The 26982-nt window shown below is 50.4% G+C and overlaps 2 protein-coding genes across 2 annotated transcripts in view; one reads left to right on the top strand and one right to left on the bottom strand.

Moving 5' to 3' along the window:
• The window catches only part of LOC140103536 (fibulin-2-like), a 58448-nt gene extending 43063 nt beyond the window's left edge, over positions 1-15385 (bottom strand). The window contains exon 1 of the mRNA XM_072126632.1: positions 15324-15385. The gene's annotated coding sequence lies outside the window, so the exon portion shown is untranslated. The remainder of the gene's footprint in view (positions 1-15323) is intronic.
• Positions 15207-26571, top strand: TNNC1 (troponin C1, slow skeletal and cardiac type). Its single transcript, XM_072126635.1, has 6 exons — positions 15207-15289; positions 21700-21730; positions 23322-23468; positions 23717-23831; positions 26196-26332; positions 26411-26571. Exons 1-6 carry the CDS (start codon positions 15266-15268, stop codon positions 26440-26442), a joined length of 486 nt encoding a protein of 161 aa, XP_071982736.1. The 5' UTR covers positions 15207-15265; the 3' UTR covers positions 26443-26571.
• Positions 26572-26982: the final 411 nt, after the last annotated feature.

Below are 26982 nucleotides of genomic sequence, written 5' to 3'. Positions count from 1 at the left end.
TGCAGTGTGTACTATGTGCAGTGTGTACTATGTGCAGTGTGCACTATGTGCAGTGTGTACTATGTGCAGTGTGTACTATGTGTAGTGGCCTGTGTACTATGTGCAGGGAGTGTGTACTTTGTGCAGTGTCCTGTGTACTATGTGCAGTGTGTACTATGTGTAGGGTGTATTATGTGCAGTGTCCTGTGTACTATGTGCAGGGTGTGTACTATGTGCAGTGTGTACTATGTGCAGGGGGTGTACACTATGTGCAGGGGGTGTACTATGTGCAGGGGGTGTACTATGTGCAGGGGGTGTACTATGTGCAGGGGGTGTACTATGTGCAGTGTGTACTATGTGCAGGGTGTGTACTATGTGCCTGGTGTGTACTGTGTGCAGTGTCTGCTATGTGCAGTGTGTACTATGTGCAGGGTCCTGTGTACTATGTGTAGGGTGTACTATGTGCAGTGCCCTGTGTACTATGTGCAGGGTTTGTACTATGTGCAGGGTGTGTACTATGTGCAGTGTCCTGTGTACTATGTGCAGTGTGTGTACTATGTGCAGTGTCCTGTGTACTATGTGCAGGGTGTGTACTATGTGCAGGGTTTGTACTATGTGCAGGGGATGTACTATGTGCAGTGTCCTGTGTACTATGTGCAGTGTGTGTACTATGTGCAGTGTCCTGTGTACTATGTGCAGGGTGTACTATGTGCAGTGTCCTGTGTACTATGTGCAGGGTGTACTATGTGCAGGGTCCTGTGTACTATGTGCAGGGTCCTGTGTACTATGTGCAGGGTGTGTACTATGTGCAGTGTGTGTACTATGTGCAGTGTCCTGTGTACTATGTGCAGTGTCCTGTGTACTATGTGCAGGGGGGTGTACTATGTGCAGGGGTGTGTACTATGTGCAGGGGTGTGTACTATGTGCAGGGTGTGTACTATGTGCAGGGTGTGTACTGTGTGCAGGGTGTGTACTATGTGCAGGCTGTGTACTATGTGCAGTGTGTACTATGTGCAGGGGGGTGTACTATGTAGAGGGTGTATACTATGTGCAGTGTGTATACTATGTGCAGAGTGTGTACTATGTGCAGGGTGTACTATGTGCAGGGTGTACTATGTGCAGGGTGTACTATGTGCAGTGTGTGTACTATGTGCAGGGTGTACTATGTGCAGGGGGTGTACTATGTGCAGTGTGTACTATGTGCAGGGTGTGTACTATGTGCCTGGTGTGTACTGTGTGCAGTGTCTGCTATGTGCAGTGTGTACTATGTGCAGGGTCCTGTGTACTATGTGTAGGGTGTACTATGTGCAGTGCCCTGTGTACTATGTGCAGGGTTTGTACTATGTGCAGGGTGTGTACTATGTGCAGTGTCCTGTGTACTATGTGCAGTGTGTGTACTATGTGCAGTGTCCTGTGTACTATGTGCAGGGTGTGTACTATGTGCAGGGTTTGTACTATGTGCAGGGGATGTACTATGTGCAGTGTCCTGTGTACTATGTGCAGTGTGTGTACTATGTGCAGTGTCCTGTGTACTATGTGCAGGGTGTACTATGTGCAGTGTCCTGTGTACTATGTGCAGGGTGTACTATGTGCAGGGTCCTGTGTACTATGTGCAGGGTCCTGTGTACTATGTGCAGGGTGTGTACTATGTGCAGTGTGTGTACTATGTGCAGTGTCCTGTGTACTATGTGCAGTGTCCTGTGTACTATGTGCAGGGGGGTGTACTATGTGCAGGGGTGTGTACTATGTGCAGGGGTGTGTACTATGTGCAGGGTGTGTACTATGTGCAGGGTGTGTACTGTGTGCAGGGTGTGTACTATGTGCAGGCTGTGTACTATGTGCAGTGTGTACTATGTGCAGGGGGGTGTACTATGTAGAGGGTGTATACTATGTGCAGTGTGTATACTATGTGCAGAGTGTGTACTATGTGCAGGGTGTACTATGTGCAGGGTGTACTATGTGCAGGGTGTACTATGTGCAGTGTGTGTACTATGTGCAGGGTGTACTATGTGCAGGGTGTGTACTATGTGCAGGGTGCGTACTATGTGGAGGGTGCGTACTATGTGCAGGGTGCGTACTATGTGGAGGGTGCGTACTATGTGCAGGGTGCGTACTATGTGGAGGGTGCGTACTATGTGGAGGGTGCGTACTATGTGCAGGGTGCGTACTATGTGGAGGGTGCGTACTATGTGCAGGGTGCGTACTATGTGCAGGGTGCGTACTATGTGCAGGGTGTGTACTATGTGCAGGGTGTGTACTATGTGCAGGGTGTGTACTATGTGCAGGGTGTGTACTATGTGCAGGGTGTGTACTATGTGCAGGGTGTGTACTATATGCAGGGTTATACTATGTGCAGTGTGTACTATGTGCAGGGGGGTGTACTATGTGCAGGGGGGTGTACTATGTGCAGGGTGTGTACTATGTGGAGGGTGTGTTCTATGTGCAGTGTCCTGTGTACAGTGTGTACTATGTGTAGGGGGTGTACTATGTGCAGGGGGTGTACTATGTGCAGAGTGTGTACTATGTGCAGAGTGTGTACTATGTGCAGAGTGTGTACTATGTGCAGAGTGTACTATGTGCAGGGTGTGTACTATGTGCAGTGTGTGTACTATGTGCAGGGTGCGTACTATGTGCAGGGTGCGTACTATGTGGAGGGTGCGTACTATGTGGAGGGTGCGTACTATGTGCAGGGTGCGTACTATGTGCAGGGTGCGTACTATGTGCAGGGTGCGTAGTATGTGGAGGGTGCGTACTATGTGCAGGGTGCGTACTATGTGCAGGGTGCGTACTATGTGCAGGGTGCGTACTATGTGCAGGGTGCGTACTATGTGCAGGGTGCGTACTATGTGCAGGGTGCGTACTATGTGCAGGGTGCGTACTATGTGCAGGGTGTGTACTATGTGCAGGGTGTGTACTATGTGCAGGGTGTGTACTATGTGCAGGGTGTGTACTATGTGCAGGGTGTGTACTATGTGCAGGGTGTGTACTATGTGCAGGGTGTGTACTATGTGCAGGGTGTACTATGTGCAGGGTGCGTACTATGTGCAGGGTGCGTACTATGTGGAGGGTGCGTACTATGTGCAGGGTGCGTACTATGTGGAGGGTGCGTACTATGTGGAGGGTGCGTACTATGTGGAGGGTGCGTACTATGTGCAGGGTGCGTACTATGTGCAGGGTGCGTACTATGTGCAGGGTGCGTACTATGTGCAGGGTGTGTACTATGTGCAGGGTGTGTACTATGTGCAGGGTGTGCTATGTGCAGGGGGGTGTACTATGTGCAGGGTGTGTACTATGTGCAGGGTGTGTACTATGTGCAGGGTGTGTACTATGTGCAGGGTGTACTATGTGCAGGGTGCGTACTATGTGCAGGGTGCGTACTATGTGGAGGGTGCGTACTATGTGCAGGGTGCGTACTATGTGCAGGGTGCGTACTATGTGCAGGGTGCGTACTATGTGCAGGGTGCGTACTATGTGCAGGGTGTGTACTATGTGCAGGGTGTGTACTATGTGCAGGGTGTGTACTATGTGCAGGGTGTGTACTATGTGCAGGGTGTGTACTATGTGCAGGGTGTGTACTATGTGCAGGGTGTGTACTATGTGCAGGGTGTACTATGTGCAGGGTGCGTACTATGTGCAGGGTGCGTACTATGTGGAGGGTGCGTACTATGTGCAGGGTGCGTACTATGTGGAGGGTGCGTACTATGTGGAGGGTGCGTACTATGTGCAGGGTGCGTACTATGTGCAGGGTGCGTACTATGTGCAGGGTGCGTACTATGTGCAGGGTGCGTACTATGTGCAGGGTGCGTACTATGTGCAGGGTGTGTACTATGTGCAGGGTGTGCTATGTGCAGGGGGGTGTACTATGTGCAGGGTGTGTACTATGTGCAGGGTGTGTACTATGTGCAGGGTGTACTATGTGCAGGGTGCGTACTATGTGGAGGGTGCGTACTATGTGCAGGGTGCGTACTATGTGCAGGGTGCGTACTATGTGCAGGGTGCGTACTATGTGCAGGGTGCGTACTATGTGCAGGGTGCGTACTATGTGCAGGGTGCGTACTATGTGCAGGGTGCGTACTATGTGCAGGGTGCGTACTATGTGCAGGGTGCGTACTATGTGCAGGGTGTGTACTATGTGCAGGGTGTGTACTATGTGCAGGGTGTGTACTATGTGCAGGGTGTACTATGTGCAGGGTGTACTATGTGCAGGGTGCGTACTATGTGCAGGGTGCGTACTATGTGGAGGGTGCGTACTATGTGCAGGGTGCGTACTATGTGCAGGGTGCGTACTATGTGCAGGGTGCGTACTATGTGCAGGGTGCGTACTATGTGCAGGGTGCGTACTATGTGCAGGGTGCGTACTATGTGCAGGGTGCGTACTATGTGCAGGGTGCGTACTATGTGCAGGGTGCGTACTATGTGCAGGGTGCGTACTATGTGCAGGGTGTGTACTATGTGCAGGGTGTGTACTATGTGCAGGGTGTGTACTATGTGCAGGGTGTGTACTATGTGCAGGGTGTGTACTATGTGCAGGGTGTACTATGTGCAGGGTGCGTACTATGTGCAGGGTGCGTACTATGTGCAGGGTGCGTACTATGTGCAGGGTGCGTACTATGTGGAGGGTGCGTACTATGTGGAGGGTGCGTACTATGTGCAGGGTGCGTACTATGTGCAGGGTGCGTACTATGTGCAGGGTGCGTACTATGTGCAGGGTGTGTACTATGTGCAGGGTGTGTACTATGTGCAGGGGGGTGTACTATGTGCAGGGTGTGTACTATGTGCAGGGTGTGTACTATGTGCAGGGTGTGTACTATGTGCAGGGTGTGTACTATGTGCAGGGTGTGTACTATGTGCAGGGTGTGTACTATGTGCAGGGTGTGTACTATGTGCAGGGTGTACTATGTGCAGGGGTCCTGTGTACTATGTGCAGGGTTTGTACTATGTGCAGGGTGTGTACTATGTGCAGGGTGTGTACTATGTGCAGGGGGGTGTACTATGTGCAGGGTGTGTACTATGTGCAGGATGTACTATGTGCAGGGTGTGTACTATGTGCAGGGTGTACTATGTGCAGGGTGTGTACTATGTGCAGGGTGTGTACTATGTGCAGGGTGTGTACTATGTGCCGGGTGTGTACTATGTGCAGGGTGTGTACTATGTGCAGGGTGTACTATGTGCAGAGTCCTGTGTACTATGTGTAATGTGTACTCACTATTGTGCTTCCCGGTTATTTCCTGGTGCACTCGTGGTAACGGGCGTGTGATGTACACGTGGTCAGGACGCTCCTCTCTGTGCGCGATGTTGTGTCGCGGCGTCCATAGTGCAGCCATAACACGATACTGGCGCAGACGCTGGATAAATACACGGGTGCAGCCTCAGTCTAAGTCTGCTGGGACTTGTGGTTCCTGTGACCTGTGTTCCTATTCCTAGAGATGTCAGGATTCTCCGTGTCGCGGCTCGGGCTCCAGGATTGGCCGGCAGGTCCTGGTCCTTGCAGCTGCGGATGATGTGATGTCCCTGAGGACGGAGGACATCTGGGCCGCAGTATACGAGACACGCACAGGAAAATCCCCGGAGCTTCCATTGTTCCCCTATAATCACACGTCAGCGCTACTATAGTATCATATACACCGTGTATACTGCCCCCCAGGTGCGGGGGTTATAATCACACCCTCACCGCTACTATAGCAACATATACACCGTGTATAGCGCCCCCCAGGTGCAGGGGTTATAATCACACCCTCAGCGCTACTATAGCAACATATACACCGTGTATAGCGCCCCCCAGGTGCGGGGGTTATAATCACACCCTCAGCGCTACTATAGTATCATATACACCGTGTATAGCGCCCCCCAGGTGCGGGGGTTATAATCACACCCTCAGCGCTACTATAGTATCATATACACCGTGTATAGCGCCCCCCAGGTGCGGGGTTATAATCACACGTCAGCGCTACTATAGTATCATATACACCGTGTATACTGCCCCCCAGGTGCGGGGGTTATAATCACACCCTCACCGCTACTATAGCAACATATACACCGTGTATAGCGCCCCCCAGGTGCAGGGGTTATAATCACACCCTCAGCGTTACTATAGCATCATATACAACGTGTATAGCGCCCCCCAGGTGCGGAGTTATAATCACACCCTCAGCGCTACTATAGTATCATATACAACGTGTATAGCGCCCCCCAGGTGCGGAGTTATAATCACACCCTCAGCGTTACTATAGTATCATATACAACGTGTATAGCGCCCCCCAGGTGCAGTGGTTATAATCACACCCTCAGCGCTACTATAGTATCATATACAACGTGTATAGCGCCCCCCAGGTGCGGAGTTATAATCACACCCTCAGCGTTACTATAGTATCATATACAACGTGTATAGCGCCCCCCAGGTGCGGAGTTATAATCACACCCTCAGCGCTACTATAGCATCATATACAACGTGTATAGCGCCCCCCAGGTGCAGGGGTTATAATCACACCCTCAGCGCTACTATAGTATCATATACACCGTGTATAGCGCCCCCCAGGTGCAGGGGTTATAATCACACCCTCAGCGTTACTATAGCATCATATACACCGTGTATAGCGCCCCCCAGGTGCGGGGGTTATAATCACACCCTCAGCGTTACTATAGCATCATATACACCGTGTATAGCGCCCCCCAGGTGCGGGGGTTATAATCACACCCTCAGCGTTACTATAGTATCATATACAACGTGTATAGCGCCCCCCAGGTGCGGAGTTATAATCACACCCTCAGCGCTACTATAGTATCATATACACCGTGTATACTGCCCCCCAGGTGCAGGGGTTATAATCACACCCTCAGCGTTACTATAGTATCATATACACTGTGTATAGCGCCCCCCAGGTGCGGGGGTTATAATCACACCCTCACCGCTACTATAGTATCATATACACTGTGTATAGCGCCCCCCAGGTGCAGGGGTTATAATCACACCCTCAGCGTTACTATAGTATCATATACACCGTGTATAGCGCCCCCCAGGTGCAGGGGTTATAATCACACCCTCAGCGCTACTATAGTATCATATACACCGTGTATAGCGCCCCCCAGGTGCGGGGGTTATAATCACACCCTCAGCGCTACTATAGTATCATATACACCGTGTATAGCGCCCCCCAGGTGCAGGGGTTATAATCACACCCTCAGCGTTACTATAGTATCATATACACCGTGTATACTGCCCCCCAGGTGCGGGGGTTATAATCACACCCTCAGCGCTACTATAGCATCATATACAACGTGTATAGCGCCCCCCAGGTGCAGGGGTTATAATCACACCCTCAGCGTTACTATAGCATCATATACACGTGTATAGCGCCCCCCAGGTGCGGGGGTTATAATCACACCCTCAGCGTTACTATAGTATCATATACACCGTGTATACTGCCCCCCAGGTGCGGGGGTTATAATCACACCCTCAGCGTTACTATAGTATCATATACACGTGTATACTGCCCCCCAGGTGCGGGGGTTATAATCACACCCTCAGCGTTACTATAGTATCATATACACGTGTATAGCGCCCCCCAGGTGCGGGGGTTATAATCACACCCTCAGCGTTACTATAGTATCATATACACTGTGTATAGCGCCCCCCAGGTGCGGGGGTTATAATCACACCCTCACCGCTACTATAGTATCATATACACCGTGTATAGCGCCCCCCAGGTGCGGGGGTTATAATCACACCCTCAGCGCTACTATAGTATCATATACAACGTGTATACTGCCCCCCAGGTGCGGGGTTATAATCACACCCTCAGCGCTACTATAGCATCATATACACCGTGTATAGCGCCCCCCAGGTGCAGGGGTTATAATCACACCCTCAGCGCTACTATAGCATCATATACACCGTGTATAGCGCCCCCCAGGTGCGGGGGTTATAATCACACCCTCACCGCTACTATAGTATCATATACACCGTGTATAGCGCCCCCCAGGTGCGGGGGTTATAATCACACCCTCAGCGCTACTATAGTATCATATACAACGTGTATAGCGCCCCCCAGGTGCGGGGGTTATAATCACACCCTCAGCGTTACTATAGCATCATATACACCGTGTATAGCGCCCCCCAGGTGCAGGGGTTATAATCACACCCTCAGCGTTACTATAGCATCATATACACCGTGTATAGCGCCCCCCAGGTGCAGGGGTTATAATCACACCCTCACCGCTACTATAGTATCATATACACCGTGTATAGCGCCCCCCAGGTGCGGGGTTATAATCACACCCTCACCGCTACTATAGTATCATATACACCATGTATAGCGCCCCCCAGGTGCGGGGGTTATAATCATACCCTCAGCGCTACTATAGCATCATATACACCGTGTATAGCGCCCCCCAGGTGCAGGGGTTATAATCACACCCTCAGCGCTACTATAGCATCATATACACCGTGTATAGCGCCCCCCAGGTGCGGGGGTTATAATCACACCCTCACCGCTACTATAGCATCATATACACCATGTATACTGCCCCCCAGGTGCGGGGGTTATAATCACACCCTCACCGCTACTATAGCATCATATACACCGTGTATACTGCCCCCCAGGTGCAGGGGTTATAATCACACCCTCACCGCTACTATAGCATCATATACACCGTGTATACTGCCCCCCAGGTGCAGGGGTTATAATCACACCCTCACCGCTACTATAGCATCATATACACCGTGTATAGCGCCCCCCAGGTGCAGGGGTTATAATCACACCCTCACCGCTACTATAGCATCATATACACCGTGTATAGCGCCCCCCAGGTGCGGGGGTTATAATCACACCCTCACCGCTACTATAGCATCATATACACCATGTATACTGCCCCCCAGGTGCGGGGGTTATAATCACACCCTCACCGCTACTATAGCATCATATACACCGTGTATACTGCCCCCCAGGTGCAGGGGTTATAATCACACCCTCAGCGTTACTATAGCATCATATACACCGTGTATAGCGCCCCCCAGGTGCGGGGGTTATAATCACACCCTCACCGCTACTATAGTATCATATACACCGTGTATACTGCCCCCCAGGTGCAGGGGTTATAATCACACCCTCAGCGTTACTATAGTATCATATACACCGTGTATAGCGCCCCCCAGGTGCGGGGGTTATAATCACACCCTCACCGCTACTATAGTATCATATACACCGTGTATAGCGCCCCCCAGGTGCGGGGGTTATAATCACACCCTCACCGCTACTATAGTATCATATACACCGTGTATAGCGCCCCCCAGGTGCAGGGGTTATAATCACACCCTCAGCGCTACTATAGTATCATATACAACGTGTATAGCGCCCCCCAGGTGCGGGGTTATAATCACACCCTCAGCGCTACTATAGTATCATATACACCGTGTATACTGCCCCCCAGGTGCGGGGGTTATAATCACACCCTCAGCGCTACTATAGTATCATATACACCGTGTATACTGCCCCCCAGGTGCGGGGGTTATAATCACACCCTCAGCGCTACTATAGTATCATATACACCGTGTATACTGCCCCCCAGGTGCGGGGGTTATAATCACACCCTCAGCGCTACTATAGTATCATATACACCGTGTATACTGCCCCCCAGGTGCGGGGTTATAATCACACCCTCAGCGCTACTATAGTATCATATACACCGTGTATAGCGCCCCCCAGGTGCAGGGGTTATAATCACACCCTCAGCGCTACTATAGCATCATATACAACGTGTATAGTGCCCCCCAGGTGCGGGGGTTATAATCACACCCTCAGCGTTACTATAGTATCATATACAACGTGTATAGCGCCCCCCAGGTGCGGGGTTATAATCACACCCTCAGCGTTACTATAGTATCATATACAACGTGTATAGCGCCCCCCAGGTGCGGGGTTATAATCACACCCTCAGCGTTACTATAGTATCATATACACCGTGTATACTGCCCCCCAGGTGCGGGGGTTATAATCACACCCTCAGCGCTACTATAGCAACATATACACCGTGTATAGCGCCCCCCAGGTGCAGGGGTTATAATCACACCCTCACCGCTACTATAGCAACATATACACCGTGTATAGCGCCCCCCAGGTGCGGGGTTATAATCACACCCTCAGCGCTACTATAGTATCATATACACCGTGCATAGCGCCCCCCAGGTGCGGGGTTATAATCACACCCTCACCGCTACTATAGTATCATATACACCGTGTATAGCGCCCCCCAGGTGCGGGGGTTATAATCACACCCTGAGCGTTACTATAGCATCATATACACCGTGTATAGCGCCCCCCAGGTGCGGGGTTATAATCACACCCTCAGCGCTACTATAGCAACATATACACCGTGTATAGCGCCCCCCAGGTGCAGGGGTTATAATCACACCCTCACCGCTACTATAGCAACATATACACCGTGTATAGCGCCCCCCAGGTGCGGGGTTATAATCACACCCTCAGCGCTACTATAGTATCATATACACCGTGCATAGCGCCCCCCAGGTGCGGGGTTATAATAACTCATCCAGGGAATATCATGTCTCATACTCCAGTCACATCCAAAGCTGCAGCCACAATTCTTCTGGCATCAATCCTGCCCCCTGCTGGTCGAATGTTTAAGTCGTGAAGCAGATGATCAGCCCTCTAAAAATAAAACCTCTGCTTGCAGCTTGCGCTGTGACTAGAGTAGGGGCCGCACCTGCGAGACTGTAACTACAACAAAAGCTGAGATGAGAATTACGTCATATAAGGAAGGATGACCTCAACCTTCCACAATGTGTCACCCCCCCGACCCCTATAGATGACTGCACCATATAGAAAGGAAGAGGCGGAAACTAAGGACATGGGAGCCGTCTCGGGAACAGAGAGAGGATAGACACGGCCACTAGGGGGCGAGGTGCCGGGCAGCAGATCCACTGGGCAATCATAGGGACAATGTGGTGGCACAGTCTCTGCCTGTTTTTTGGAAAACACATCACTGCCACGCCACCAAAGACGGACCACGTTCCTACGATTAGCACCCGGCCCGGTTGTCGGGAGCCACCATGACCATGGTCATGTCCATGTCTCTTCCAAAAGGACATATCAGCCCCTGCACCCACCACATTAACATGGTAGAGATTCTGCACCACAACATTACTGACACCACTCACACTGGCTGGACCAGCACCAACATCAGGGGACATGACCACCTCCGCATCTTCAGGCACAAGGGACGGGGGTCCCCCCGCAGAGCATCGCCCAGAGGGGACCCCAACTTGTGTCACACTTGTGCCCTCCGCATCATCGGTAGCAGATGTTATTGGGACTTGGTAATAATCGCCGCTGATCTTGAGTGTCCGCAGAACATATTGGGGGGGGATTTACTAATTCTGGCGCAAGCGCGACTGTCGGCATCGGAGAAAGCACAGCCCGATGTATTAAAGTGGCATAAAAATGCCGACATCAATGAGAAGTGCGTCAAAACCTTACATGGACTGCGCCTTCATTTTGCTCTCTGACCATTTCTTTCCTGCTCTATTGTGCACCGAAATTTGCGCAAAAAAATGCCGACAAAATACAAATAAATGTGACGGATAACGTGGAAATGTGAGGCCACGCCCACTTGTGCCAAACAAAAGACGGAGGAGGCGGGATAGTCGGAAACATCTGTTCTTTCTGCCGCACACTCCTTGTAAACAATTCTGCGCCAAATAAAAACGTAAAATCCTGGCATTTTTTGGCTGTACCCCCCCCCCCCCCCTGCGGCTGATGCCTCTCCTGCTCCCCCACTGTTACCACAGAGCCGGAGCCCATCGCCACATCAGGTCTATCTCCCCAGGGTTGTGAGTTACACCATTTGGTGTCATTGTAAGTGTTTTTCTCTGCTTGTCCTGTATGTGACGTGATACTAATACATTTGTCTGTGCTTGTCCTCCATGTGCGTCCTGCTGTTCTTTGGGTTATTCTGTACTTATTTTGATGCATGGACCCCCTTCATATGGATATTGCCTATGATAGTTATGAGATGTAATCTCCTGCTCCCTGCAGGACCTGGGCCGGGTGACGGGACCTGCACAGTCAGCTGACCCTGCGGACCACACAGAGCGCTCCGTCTTTCGCTGGTGTTTGGTCTCTTGCTCCCTCTATGGCCTGAATGTAGTTTTTATGGTGAGTGCACAGGGTTTTTTTTCTCTTTTTTCTATTGGTTTCCTGTATTATACTCCGGAGCTGCACTCACTATTCTGTGTACTTGCTGATTATCTTTTCATGCATACAGGAATTGACTTCCCCCTGGTGGACATTTATCATATTGCATCTCAGCCAATGCTAACCTGAAAATTACCTAAAAGTACAACTGTAAAATAGAATTTTTTTGCCCAAATCTGCATTAAGCTAAAATAAGCAATTCTCTAACTTCCCCCCATTAGCTTTCTGCAGCCATTTGTCAGTGAGCAGGCCAGCGGCTGGCAGGACCTTATCTCTCTGGCTGTCTATGTTTGGTTGGTTGCTATGGGAATCTGTAGCTGGACAGAGGAGAGGAGGGTGGATGGATGTGCAACACCCCTGCCAATGTATAGGCAAGGGAGTGCTTGCGAATGAGGCCCTCTACCTATAGAACCCCTATAAGTGAGTCTGACCAGCTCATAAGGAGTATGCCATAGGTCTTAGGCACTCAGCAGCAGTAGATTCTGCCTAAACAGGCAAGGGTTAAATCTGTATTTAATATTGTTATCCAATTATATGCTTCATTGTAAGCTGGAGTGTGATTGGAGAGTGAGACCACCTGACCAGAGTGTAACAAAACCCCTGGACAGGAAGTGACAAGCTCTCTTTAGGCCCAGCTCTCACCTCATGAGGAGCTCTCTTTAGGCCCAGCTCTCACCTCATGAGGAGCTCTCTTTAGGCCCAGCTCTCACCTCATGAGGAGCTCTCAGGCCCCAGCTCTCCTAGAGAGCTCATCTTCCAGAACATACACTGAGAGAAGGAGACACAGAACACCCAGGACAAAGCTGCAGCTTCCATACATGGACACGGCAACCTCCCAGCATGCACCTACTATCAGGCTGGTGAATCTACTCCTGAGGATCACTCTCCATGACCACTCCAGTAATCCGGAATTTGTTCTGAAACCGTTTGGCCGTTGCCTGCAGTTGTTCCAATAAAGAACCGTGAGTTACTTTTGCACAACGTTGCCTCCGTCTGATCCTTGGATATGGCTGTATCACCATTAAGGGCCCCGCATCCACTACCCGGGGATATTTACTACGGACACTCAGGGGTTGCCCCAGGGAGAACCAGTACTTCAGCCTCTCCCTCCATATTTCTTGCACACACCACCTGCTGGAGAGCTGCCAGGCTGTAGGACAGCCCTCCGGTCCCCATACCAAGCACCGTGACACCAGCGTGCCCTAGGCCGCAACCGCCAGCCGCTCCGGTATTCTGGGCCCCGGCTGTCTCCAGGCCCCAAGAAAAGGCTAGGTCCCGGTGGGGGATGTTGCAGATGTTATTGTGTGGGGTGACTAGCACATGATCCCTCCTGATCAGTAGCAGGAGAGGCATGTAAAAACCTCCAGGACCTGCAGTGATGTCATCAGCATGTGACTGATCACATATTTCAGGTCATCCAATCACATAACAGGAATGGTATGTAGCAGAGCTGTTTGTGTTTGAAAATTTGAATAAAGTAGAAAAATTTGTGAATGCAGAAATAAAGCCAGAGCTCAGGCTCCGCATCAGCTTTAATGACTGGATCAGACCCTGCACAGCACACGGAGACCTCTAAACAGGAAAGGGGTGGTCTGCAGATAGGGGGCAGCTTCCATAGAATATAATGGCAAAAATGTTTTTAAAAATCAGTAATCGAATAAAAAACAGCCTTCTGGAGAGGTTTCACCTAGTGTGTGTGTATATACTGTGATGCTGCCGCGTGTTCATCTTCTTATTGCTATGTAGGGGTTGTATAGTGCAGGTGGACATGTTTTACTATATCTTTTTCTTTGTGGTGCAGTAGATAACTGTGTGATGCATGGATCCAGTGCTCTGTGTCTTCCCTGCCTCGCTCTGCACCAGACCTCTGCACAAGCAGTAACACTGATTCTGTATCCTGATTGGCTGAGCGGTTTGTGCATGTTCACGTGAATGCCCTCACTGCTCTGGCATCACTGCCCATAGCTGATGTCACAACCAGGAAGCCCCGCCCACTTCAGGAGAAGCTGAGAGGATATTACAGAACACCTCACATATCTAATAGCGCTATATCTCAGGATAGGAAGACGCCAGAAGCAGGATACACGTATCGTTTGGATTGTTGTTATAGTCTCCAGCTGCGCTAAAACTATTTTCTCTCAAGTAACTTTATAGTTACGCTTTAGAATTCTAGTCCGTCGGTCGCACTTTCGTCTGGTTCCCCGAATATTTCCGTTTTGTGCCGAATTGCCCCAGGATTTTGGCGCGCAGGATCGGATTGTGGCGCATCGGCGCCGGCTTGCACACGACAGAAATCAGGGGGCGTGGCCATTGGACAAACCGCAGAATTTAAAAAAGGTTTTGTGTCGCAAGATCAAGCACTTACACCGGGAAGAAGAAGGTGAACTCCGGACGACCTCCTGCGCAGCAGCGACACCTGCAGGAACTCGGACACACAATGTTAGTCAATCGCGCTGGACCCGAATCCTCGTCGGACAACGCACCGCGGGATCGCGACAGGACCGGGTAAGTAAATCTGCCCCATCATGTGATTTGAAACATGTGCATGAAAAACGCACCGAAAACACAGTAAAAACGCAAACAACACGCGCATGAAAAACGCAGAATCACTAGTGACACCGTCTATCACACATTGCGCTCTGACATAACACGCCTTATTGAAATAGTTATATTTTGCGACCGCGGCGCCGGTGCAGTAACCCTTCATTGTCTGGATGGTTATAAGTTGCCTCCTCTTCAGGTTTGGGTTGGGATGCAGCACATATCCCCCCCCCCCCCCAGCACCTGCAGATGATGATCCCCTTTTTTTTGGTCAGGAACCCCCATTACTACAATAGACTGATGTGATAAAATACTGGCACATTGTAACGAATGTCCAGCATTCCCGAGGCTGCGGTGTGATGAGGGCGATGGGAGACCCCTGAGTAGAGGACCCTGCAGCCACAGGATCATCCAGCCCGATGTAAAAATAGGGACATGATGTGTCCTGCCCCAACTATTCCCAAAAAGGGAGGGACCTGGGGACATATAAACTCCGCTCCACTCACCTCTGCTCCAATCCCTGCGCCTCCCTCACCATGGATGACATCTACAAGGCAGCGGTAAGTGACCCCAATATCTTATAGCAGACGTTACCTGTCACTTCTGCCCTCCTCTTCATACTTCTCACAGTTGAGGGTTTGTTACAGTTGTTTCCAGTCTAAACCTTCACCTGTAAAATGAAAAAAAAAAAAAATCTGCATCCCACACTGATACATTGTAGCAAACAAATGATGTGAACGGAAGACACGTTTGTGCGGCTGATGGATTATTTAGACGGGAGAAAATGTAACAAACCCTCTGCTGTGAGAAGGGGAGTCCAGGAAAGGGATGAGACTATTAGGGTGAAGGGGTCGCTCTTGGCCTCCATATTTGTGGATCCGGATGATTCTTGTACGGGAGGGGCTCCCCTGTATCATCCCAGTCAACACAGAAGAGGTTAATTACCACAGAGGAGCAGGACCCAGTGGGGCCTGATCCGGGCACCTGGGGGGCAAGATCAGCCCATGTGGAGTGACCCCAAATTCCATCATCCATCAGCAGTACATTGTGTCCTAGAATGCTGAGCCCTCATCCTCCCAGTGCCTGCTATCTATTGCTCTCTGTTATCAGCCACTTCACACTGGGGAGGTGACAGATAATACACAGCAGTAAATCTCTCTGCAGACCATCGCTCCCTGCAGTAGATCTCTCCCCTCTGAGTGGCACTGGGGGGCCCCCTGCGGACCCCGCATGCTACCTACACATCATATACATGCAGCGCAGGCTCCAGGGATGAGGATCCACAGGTCGGAGAAATACCGGATTTTCCGCATTTCTCTCTGTTGTGGAAAGTCGCTCGTTTGGTCTTTGCTAAACTTGTATTTTTTGGCAATGATTAATAATTAGTGGGAAACGACTGATGTGTGAACTGTGTCCTAAATCTATCACCCCCCCCCCCCCCGGGCCGGTTCCTCTAGTTACAGGAGGTATCAATGACCACAGAGAAGCCATAATGGATGTCACCCAGCTTTCCTGGGGATAGATAGGCCTGACCACAGACATAGAGCAGCCATAATGGATGTCACCCAGCTTTCCCGGGGATAGATAGACCTGACCAAAGACATAGAGCAGCCATAATGGATGTCACCCAGCTTTCCCGGGGATAGATAGACCTGACCAAAGACATAGAGCAGTCATAATGGATGTCACCCAGCTTTCCTGGGGATAGATAGGCCTGACCACAGACATAGAGCAGCCATAATGGATGTCACCCAGCTTTCCCGGGGATAGACAGACCTGACCAAAGACATAGAGCAGCCATAATGGATGTCACCCAGCTTTCCTGGGGATAGATAGACCTGACCAAAGACATAGAGCAGCCATAATGGATGTCACCCAGCTTTCCCGGGTATAGATAGACCTGACCAAAGACATAGAGCAGCCATAATGAATGTCACCCAGCTTTCCCAGGGATAGATAGACCTGACCACAGACACAGAGAAGCCATAATGGATGTCACCCAGCTTTCCTAGGGATAAATATACCTGACCACAGACAAAGAGAAGCCACCTTGGATGTCACACAGCTTTCCCGGGGATAGATAGACCTGACCACAGACACAGAGAAGCCATAATGGATGTCACCCAGCTTTCCTGGGCATAAATACACCTGACCACAGGCAAAAAGAAGCCACAATGGATGTCACCCAGCTTTCCCAGGGATAGATAGACCTGACCACAGACACAGGATGTCACACAGCTTTCCCGGGGATAGACAGACCTGACCACGGACACAGAAAAGCCATAATGGATGTCACCCAGCTTTTCCAGGGATAGATAGACCTGACCACAGACATAGAGCAGTCATAATGGATGTCACCCAGCTTTCCCGGGGATAGATAGACCTGACCACAGACATAGAGAAGCCCCTCACCCCATAGATACGTCTTGATCTTTATATAGTAACATAATCAGGGACAATGCGGCCGCAGATTATCACCCACCTGTCTATTCTAGAGAAAATCCCCAACACAATCAGCGCCCAAAATACACCAGAGGATTATGGGAATTATTACTGCTCTGCTGTCATTTCCAAAATGGGAATAATCTCAGATTCACCAGTAACTCCTTGTCTCCCAAAAGTGACCCTAGAGAGCAGCGGCACCATCACCATACAGCCTATCCATCACTAGAGAGCAGCGGCGTCATCACTGAGAATACAGCCTATCCATCACTAGAGAGCAGCGGTGTCATCACTGAGAATACAGCCTATCCATCACTAGAGAGCAGCGGTGTCATCACTGAGAATACAGCCTATCCATCACTAGAGAGCAGCGGTGCCATCACTGAGAATACAGCCTATCCATCACTAGAGAGCAGCGGTGTCATCACTGAGAATACAGCCTATCCATCACTAGAGAGCAGCGGCGTCATCACTGAGAATACAGCCTATCCATCACTAGAGAGCAGCGGTGTCATCACTGAGAATACAGCCTATCCATCACTAGAGAGCAGCGGCGTCATCACTGAGAATACAGCCTATCCATCACTAGAGAGCAGCGGTGACATCACTGAGAATACAGCCTATCCATCACTAGAGAGCAGCGGTGCCATCACTGAGAATACAGCCTATCCATCACTAGAGAGCAGCGGCACCATCACTGAGAATACAGTCTATCCATCACTAGAGAGCAGCGGCGCCATCACTGAGAATACAGCCTATCCATCACTAGAGAGCAGCGGCGTCATCACTGAGAATACAGCCTAACCATCACTAGAGAGCAGCGGTGCCATCACTGAGAATACAGCCTATCCATCACTAGAGAGCAGCGGTGTCATCACTGAGAATACAGCCTATCCATCACTAGAGAGCAGCGGCGCCATCACTGAGAATACAGCCTATCCATCACTAGAGAGCAGCGGCGTCATCACTGAGAATACAGACTATCCATCACTAGAGAGCAGCGGTGCCATCACTGAGAATACAGCCTAACCATCACTAGAGAGCAGCGGTGCCATCACTGAGAATACAGCCTAACCATCACTAGAGAGCAGCGGTGCCATCACTGAGAATACAGCCTATCCATCACTAGAGAGCAGCGGCGTCATCACTGAGAATACAGCCTGTCCATCACTAGAGAGCAGCGGCGCCATCACTGAGAATACAGCCTATCCATCACTAGAGAGCAGCGGTGCCATCACTGAGAATACAGCCTATCCATCACTAGAGAGCAGCGGTGCCATCACTGAGAATACAGCCTATCCATCACTAGAGAGCAGCGGTGCCATCACTGAGATTACAGCCTATCCATCACTAGAGAGCAGCGGTGCCATCACTGAGAATACAGCCTATCCATCACTAGAGAGCAGCGGTGCCATCACTGAGAATACAGCCTATCCATCACTAGAGAGCAGCGGTGCCATCACTGAGAATACAGCCTATCCATCACTAGAGAGCAGCAGTGCCATCACTGAGAATACAGCCTATCCATCACTAGAGAACAGCGGTGCCATCACTGAGAATACAGCCTATCCATCACTAGAGAGCAGCGGTGCCATCACTGAGAATACAGCCTATCCATCACTAGAGAGCAGCGGCACCATCACTGAGAATACAGCCTATCCCTCACTAGAGAGCAGCGGTGCCATCACTGAGAATACAGCCTATCCATCACTAGAGAGCAGCGGTGTCATCACTGAGAATACAGCCTATCCATCACTAGAGAGCAGCGGCGCCATCACTGAGAATACAGCCTATCGATCACTAGAGAGCAGCGGTGCCATCACTGAGAATACAGCCTATCCATCACTAGAGAGCAGCGGTGCCATCACTGAGAATACAGCCTATCCATCACTAGAGAGCAGCGGTGCCATCACTGAGAATACAGCCTATCCATCACTAGAGAGCAGCGGTGTCATCACTGAGAATACAGCCTATCCATCACTAGAGAGCAGCGGCGCCATCACTGAGAATACAGCCTATCCATCACTAGAGAGCAGCGGTGTCATCACTGAGAATACAGCCTATCCATCACTAGAGAGCAGCGGTGCCATCACTGAGAATACAGCCTATCCATCACTAGAGAGCAGCGGCGCCATCACTGAGAATACAGCCTATCCATCACTAGAGAGCAGCGGCGTCATCACTGAGAATACAGCCTATCCATCACTAGAGAGCAGCGGTGCCATCACTGAGAATACAGCCTATCCATCACTAGAGAGCAGCGGCGTCATCACTGAGAATACAGCCTATCCATCACTAGAGAGCAGCGGTGTCATCACTGAGAATACAGCCTATCCATCACTAGAGAGCAGCGGCGTCATCACTGAGAATACAGCCTATCCATCACTAGAGAGCAGCGGTGACATCACTGAGAATACAGCCTATCCATCACTAGAGAGCAGCGGTGCCATCACTGAGAATACAGCCTATCCATCACTAGAGAGCAGCGGCACCATCACTGAGAATACAGTCTATCCATCACTAGAGAGCAGCGGCGCCATCACTGAGAATACAGCCTATCCATCACTAGAGAGCAGCGGCGTCATCACTGAGAATACAGCCTAACCATCACTAGAGAGCAGCGGTGCCATCACTGAGAATACAGCCTATCCATCACTAGAGAGCAGCGGTGTCATCACTGAGAATACAGCCTATCCATCACTAGAGAGCAGCGGCGCCATCACTGAGAATACAGCCTATCCATCACTAGAGAGCAGCGGCGTCATCACTGAGAATACAGCCTATCCATCACTAGAGAGCAGCGGTGCCATCACTGAGAATACAGCCTAACCATCACTAGAGAGCAGCGGTGCCATCACTGAGAATACAGCCTAACCATCACTAGAGAGCAGCGGTGCCATCACTGAGAATACAGCCTATCCATCACTAGAGAGCAGCGGCGTCATCACTGAGAATACAGCCTGTCCATCACTAGAGAGCAGCGGCGCCATCACTGAGAATACAGCCTATCCATCACTAGAGAGCAGCGGTGCCATCACTGAGAATACAGCCTATCCATCACTAGAGAGCAGCGGTGCCATCACTGAGAATACAGCCTATCCATCACTAGAGAGCAGCGGTGCCATCACTGAGATTACAGCCTATCCATCACTAGAGAGCAGCGGTGCCATCACTGAGAATACAGCCTATCCATCACTAGAGAGCAGCGGTGCCATCACTGAGAATACAGCCTATCCATCACTAGAGAGCAGCGGTGCCATCACTGAGAATACAGCCTATCCATCACTAGAGAGCAGCAGTGCCATCACTGAGAATACAGCCTATCCATCACTAGAGAACAGCGGTGCCATCACTGAGAATACAGCCTATCCATCACTAGAGAGCAGTGGTGCCATCACTGAGAATACAGCCTATCCATCACTAGAGAGCAGCGGCACCATCACTGAGAATACAGCCTATCCCTCACTAGAGAGCAGCGGTGCCATCACTGAGAATACAGCCTATCCATCACTAGAGAGCAGCGGTGTCATCACTGAGAATACAGCCTATCCATCACTAGAGAGCAGCGGCGCCATCACTGAGAATACAGCCTATCGATCACTAGAGAGCAGCGGTGCCATCACTGAGAATACAGCCTATCCATCACTAGAGAGCAGCGGTGCCATCACTGAGAATACAGCCTATCCATCACTAGAGAGCAGCGGTGCCATCACTGAGAATACAGCCTATCCATCACTAGAGAGCAGCGGTGTCATCACTGAGAATACAGCCTATCCATCACTAGAGAGCAGCGGCGCCATCACTGAGAATACAGCCTATCCATCACTAGAGAGCAGCGGTGTCATCACTGAGAATACAGCCTATCCATCACTAGAGAGCAGCGGTGCCATCACTGAGAATACAGCCTATCCATCACTAGAGAGCAGCGGCGCCATCACTGAGAATACAGCCTATCCATCACTAGAGAGCAGCGGCGCCATCACTGAGAATACAGCCTATCCCTCACTAGAGAGCAGCGGTGCCATCACTGAGAATACAGCCTATCCATCACTAGAGAGCAGCGGTGCCATCACTGAGAATACAGCCTATCCCTCACTAGAGAGCAGCGGTGCCATCACTGAGAATACAGCCTATCCATCACTAGAGAGCAGCGGTGCCATCACTGAGAATACAGCCTATCCATCACTAGAGAGCAGCGGTGCCATCACTGAGAATACAGCCTATCCATCACTAGAGAGCAGTGTTAGTTATTTGGGGGTCTCTGCCAGTATTTGGGGGCAGCCTCATGTCTGTATACGGTCAGGTGCCCCCAGGACTATATTTGGTGCTGATTGTGGAGCTGCTGTTTCTGGATGCGGCTGTGACTGGTTGGGGAGATAAGGCTGCGGGTGTCGCTGGGGACAATGCCGATTATCTGTGTCACTGAGCTAGAAATAGTCCTCAGGCATCTACTATAAACCTGTAAACAGCTGAAATTTCGTAACAATGAGCGTCTTGTTGATAACATCTTTACATTTTTCTTTTTTAGGTGGAACAACTCACAGAAGAGCAAAAAAATGGTAACCATTGCCAGAATCCAAAAAAGTTTACGCTCCAAAATTCTAACCCCTCCCTGCAGCAGGACACTAACTGAGGCACAAATCTGACATATCAGACCCCTCCACCCCAATGAGACCTGTATGCGGTTTTTGAAGGTGTTTCCTCACACTGCTGTGCTCTGTGCTCTCTGCAGCCAGTGTTATGTATTGTCCCTGGAGAGATGTGTAATCAGACCTCACACTGCTGTGCTCTGTGCTCTCTGCAGCCAGTGTTATGTACTGTCCCTGGAGAGATGTGTAATCAGACCTCACACTGCTGTGCTCTGTGCTCTCTGCAGCCAGTGTTATGTATTGTCCCTGGAGAGATGTGTAATCAGACCTCACACTGCTGTGCTCTGTGCTCTCTGCAGCCAGTGTTATGTATTGTCCCTGGAGAGATGTGTAATCACACCTCACACTGCTGTGCTCTGTGCTCTCTGCAGCCAGTGTTATGTATTGTCCCTGGAGAGATGTGTAATCAGACCTCACACTGCTGTGCTCTGTGCTCTCTGCAGCCAGTGTTATGTATTGTCCCTGGAGAGATGTGTAATCAGACCTCACACTGCTGTGCTCTGTGCTCTCTGCAGTCAGTGTTATGTATTGTCCCTGGAGAGATGTGTAATCAGACCTCACACTGCTGTGCTCTGTGCTCTCTGCAGTCAGTGTTATGTATTGTCCCTGGAGAGATGTGTAATCAGACCTCACACTGCTGTGCTCTGTACTCTCTGCAGCCAGTGTTATGTATTGTCCCTGGAGAGATGTGTAATCAGACCTCACACTGCTGTGCTCTGTGCTCTCTGCAGCCAGTGTTATGTATTGTCCCTGGAGAGATGTGTAATCAGACCTCACACTGCTGTGCTCTGTGCTCTCTGCAGCCAGTGTTCTGTATTGTCCCTGGAGAGATGTGTAATCAGACCTCACACTGCTGTGCTCTGTGCTCTCTGCAGCCAGTGTTATGTATTGTCCCTGGAGAGATGTGTAATCAGACCTCACACTGCTGTGCTCTGTGCTCTCTGCAGCCAGTGTTATGTATTGTCCCTGGAGAGATGTGTAATCAGACCTCACACTGCTGTGCTCTGTGCTCTCTGCAGCCAGTGTTCTGTATTGTCCCTGGAGAGATGTGTAATCAGACCTCACACTGCTGTGCTCTGTGCTCTCTGCAGCCAGTGTTATGTATTGTCCCTGGAGAGATGTGTAATCAGACCTCACACTGCTGTGCTCTGTGCTCTCTGCAGCCAGTGTTATGTATTGTCCCTGGAGAGATGTGTAATCAGACCTCACACTGCTGTGCTCTGTGCTCTCTGCAGCCAGTGTTATGCACTGTCCCTGGAGAGATGTGTAATCAGACCTCACACTGCTGTGCTCTGTGCATAGAGCTGTTGCATGGCCCCTCCCTCCTATTTGCTTTGCGTCTCCAGCATGCAGCTTGCTATAGCTTTTACTCTAGCAGCTGTGAGAGCTGAAATATGTCATTATAGCCTCTGTGCCCCTATGACAACACTTCCTGCTGCTTGGCTTCACACATCTGTGCTCTGTGGTCTCAGAAACATTTTGAATTGATTCTTTTCCTCAGAATTCAAAGCAGCGTTCGATATTTTCGTACAAGATGCGGAGGACGGCTGCATCAGCACCAAGGAGCTGGGGAAGGTGATGAGAATGCTGGGCCAGAACCCCACCCCCGAGGAGCTGCAGGAGATGATAGACGAGGTGGATGAGGACGGTGAGTGTCGCCCGTCCATGTCCCACTCTCCAGTCACATCCAGAGCTGCAGTCAGAATTCTGTCACTGGTACATACTATAGTCCATTACTGCAGATCATCCACTAAACCAGCAGGGGCAGCAGAGAGACAGGAGAATCATGCAGCTCTGGGTGTGAGTAGAGTCTAGAGTCAGCATGCTGGGAGTTGTAGTCCGGGAGGGGTTCGGGGTCTCTGATGTGTCACCCCATTGGATGTTCTGCTTCCTCAGGGAGCGGCACCGTAGACTTTGACGAGTTCCTGGTGATGATGGTGCGATGCATGAAGGATGACAGTAAGGGGAAGTCCGAGGAGGAGCTGTCCGATCTCTTCCGCATGTTTGACAAGTGAGTGACGAGAAATGATGAGATGTGTTTTAAGAGATTCCAGGATTGTAGCTGCTCCAGATCCTCACACTGCTGCGCTCTGTGCTCTCTGCATTGATCTTCTCCATCTGCGCTCCAAGTTGAAGATGTAACAAGCATGTGGTTGGCTTTGGCTGAATACAGCAGTCTTCCAGAGGGGAGAAGCTGTGCAGGAACCTAATGCACAAAGCACAGTGCACAGCAGTGTGAGGACTCAACCCCAGTGGATATGAACAAGATACAAGCCTGGAATATATATCACAGTCCTGCTGCTACTAACAATGTACACAAAGGTCTAATTACATATCTCTCCAAGGATACTAACTCACACTGCAGGAGGCAAAGAGCACAGCAGTGTGAGGACATACCCCAGTACAATCCTGGAATATAAATCCTTATGTCACAGCCCGGCGCCTAATAACAACACACATAAAGATCTGATTACACATCTCTCCAGGGACAATACATAACACTGGCTGCAGAGAGCACAGAGCACAGCAGTGTGAGGTCTGATTACACATCTCTCCAGGGACAATACATAACACTGGCTGCAGAGAGCACAGAGCACAGCAGTGTGAGGTCTGATTACACATCTCTCCAGGGACAATACATAACACTGGCTGCAGAGAGTACAGAGCACAGCAGTGTGAGGTCTGATTACACATCTCTCCAGAGACAATACATAACACTGGCTGCAGAGAGCACAGAGCACAGCAGTGTGAGGTCTGATTACACATCTCTCCAGGGACAATACATAACACTGGCTGCAGAGAGCACAGAGCACAGCAGTGTGAGGTCTGATTACACATCTCTCCAGGGACAATACATAACACTGGCTGCAGAGAGCACAGAGCACAGCAGTGTGAGGTCTGATTACACATCTCTCCAGGGACAATACATAACACTGGCTGCAGAGAGCACAGAGCACAGCAGTGTGAGGTCTGATTACACATCTCTGCAGGGACAATACATAACACTGGCTGCAGAGAGCACAGAGCACAGCAGTGTGAGGTATGATTACACATCTCTCCAGGGACAATACATAACACTGGCTGCAGAGAGCACAGAGCACAGCAGTGTGAGGTCTGATTACACATCTCTCCAGGGACAATACATAACACTGGCTGCAGAGAGCACAGAGCACAGCAGTGTGAGGTCTGATTACACATCTCTCCAGGGACAATACATAGCACAGGCTGCAGAGAGCACAGAGCACAGCAGTGTGAGGTCTGATTACACATCTCTCCAGGGACAATACATAACACTGGCTGCAGAGAGCACAGAGCACAGCAGTGTGAGGTCTGATTATACATCTCTGCAGGGACAATACATAACACTGGCTGCAGAGATCACAGAGCACAGCAGTGTGAGGACTGATTACACATCTCTCCAGGGACAGTACATAACACTGGCTGCAGAGAGCACAGAGCACAGCAGTGTGAGGTCTGATTACACATCTCTCCAGGGACAATACATAACACTGGCTGCAGAGAGCACAAAGCACAGCAGTGTGAGGTCTGATTACACATCTCTCCAGGGACAATACATAACTCTGGGTGCAGAGAGCACAGAGCACAGCTGTGTGAGGTCTGATTACACATCTCTCCAGGGACAATACATAACACTGGCTGCAGAGAGCACAGAGCACAGCAGTGTGAGGTATGATCACACATCTCTCCAGGGACAATACATAACACTGGCTGCAGAGAGCACAGAGCACAGCAGTGTGAGGTCTGATTACACATCTCTCCAGGGACAGTACATAACACTGGCTGCAGAGCACAGAGCACAGCAGTGTGAGGTCTGATTACACATCTCTCCAGGGACAGTACATAACACTGGCTGCAGAGAGCACAGAGCACAGCAGTGTGAGGTCTGATTACACATCTCTCCAGGGACAATACATAACACTGGCTGCAGAGAGCACAGAGCACAGCGGTGTAAGGTCTGATTACACATCTCTCCAGGGACAATACATAGCACTGGCTGCAGAGAGCACAGAGCACAGCTGTGTGAGGTCTGATTACACATCTCTCCAGGGACAATACATAACACTGGCTGCAGAGAGCACAGAGCACAGCAGTGTGAGATCTGATCACACATCTCTCCAGGGACAATACATAACACTGGCTGCAGAGAGCACAGAGCACAGCAGTGTGAGGTCTGATTACACATCTCTCCAGGGACAATACATAACACTGGCTGCAGAGAGCACAGAGCACAGCAGTGTGAGGTCTGATTACACATCTCTTCAGGAACAATACATAACACTGGCTGCAGCTCTTGATGTGACTAGAGTAGAAGGCATTATGCAGTAGTTAGACCCGGATCTGCCCCTCCGTGCAGGAATGCTGATGGATACATTGATCTGGAGGAGCTGAAGACGATGCTGCAGGCGACGGGGGAGACCATCACAGAGGACGACATCGAGGAGCTGATGAGAGACGGAGACAAGAACAACGACGGCAGAATAGATTATGACGGTGAGTCACACGGGGAGCGATATCATCATATAACGTCCAGCGCCGCAGGTTATAACTTGTGCTTCTCTCTCATTCCAGAATTTCTGGAGTTCATGAAAGGAGTCGAATAAAAAACAGAAAACTCAGAACAGATTTATTATTATTATTATTACATCCTTTCCCGTCCATTATAATTCTATTACATGTCGTATGATGTGTTATATACAGAACATAATAAAGGAAATAAGTGATTGATCTGATCCCACAGTCTGTGCCGATGACTGATCTGATCCGGGAGTCTGTGCTGATGACTGATCTGATCCGGGAGTCTGTGCCGATGACTGATCTGATCCGGGAGTCTGTGCCGATGACTGATCTGATCCGGGAGTCTGTGCCGATGACTGATCTGATCCTGGAGTCTGTGCCGATGACTGATCTGATCCGGGAGTCTGTGCCGATGACTGATCTGATCCGGGAGTCTGTGCTGATGACTGATCTGATCCGGGAGTCTGTTCCGATGACTGATCTGATCCGGGAGTCTGTGCCGATGACTGATCTGATCCTGGAGTCTGTGCCGATGACTGATCTGATCCGGGAGTCTGTGCCGATGACTGATCTGATCCGGGAGGCTGTGCTGATGACTGATCTGATCCGGGAGGCTGTGCTGATGA

This window comes from Engystomops pustulosus, chromosome 10 (genome assembly GCF_040894005.1).
Source record: "Engystomops pustulosus chromosome 10, aEngPut4.maternal, whole genome shotgun sequence".
NCBI lineage: Eukaryota > Metazoa > Chordata > Amphibia > Anura > Leptodactylidae > Engystomops > Engystomops pustulosus.
Note: the sequence above shows the minus strand (reverse complement) of the source record. Positions and strands in the feature narration are given on the sequence as shown.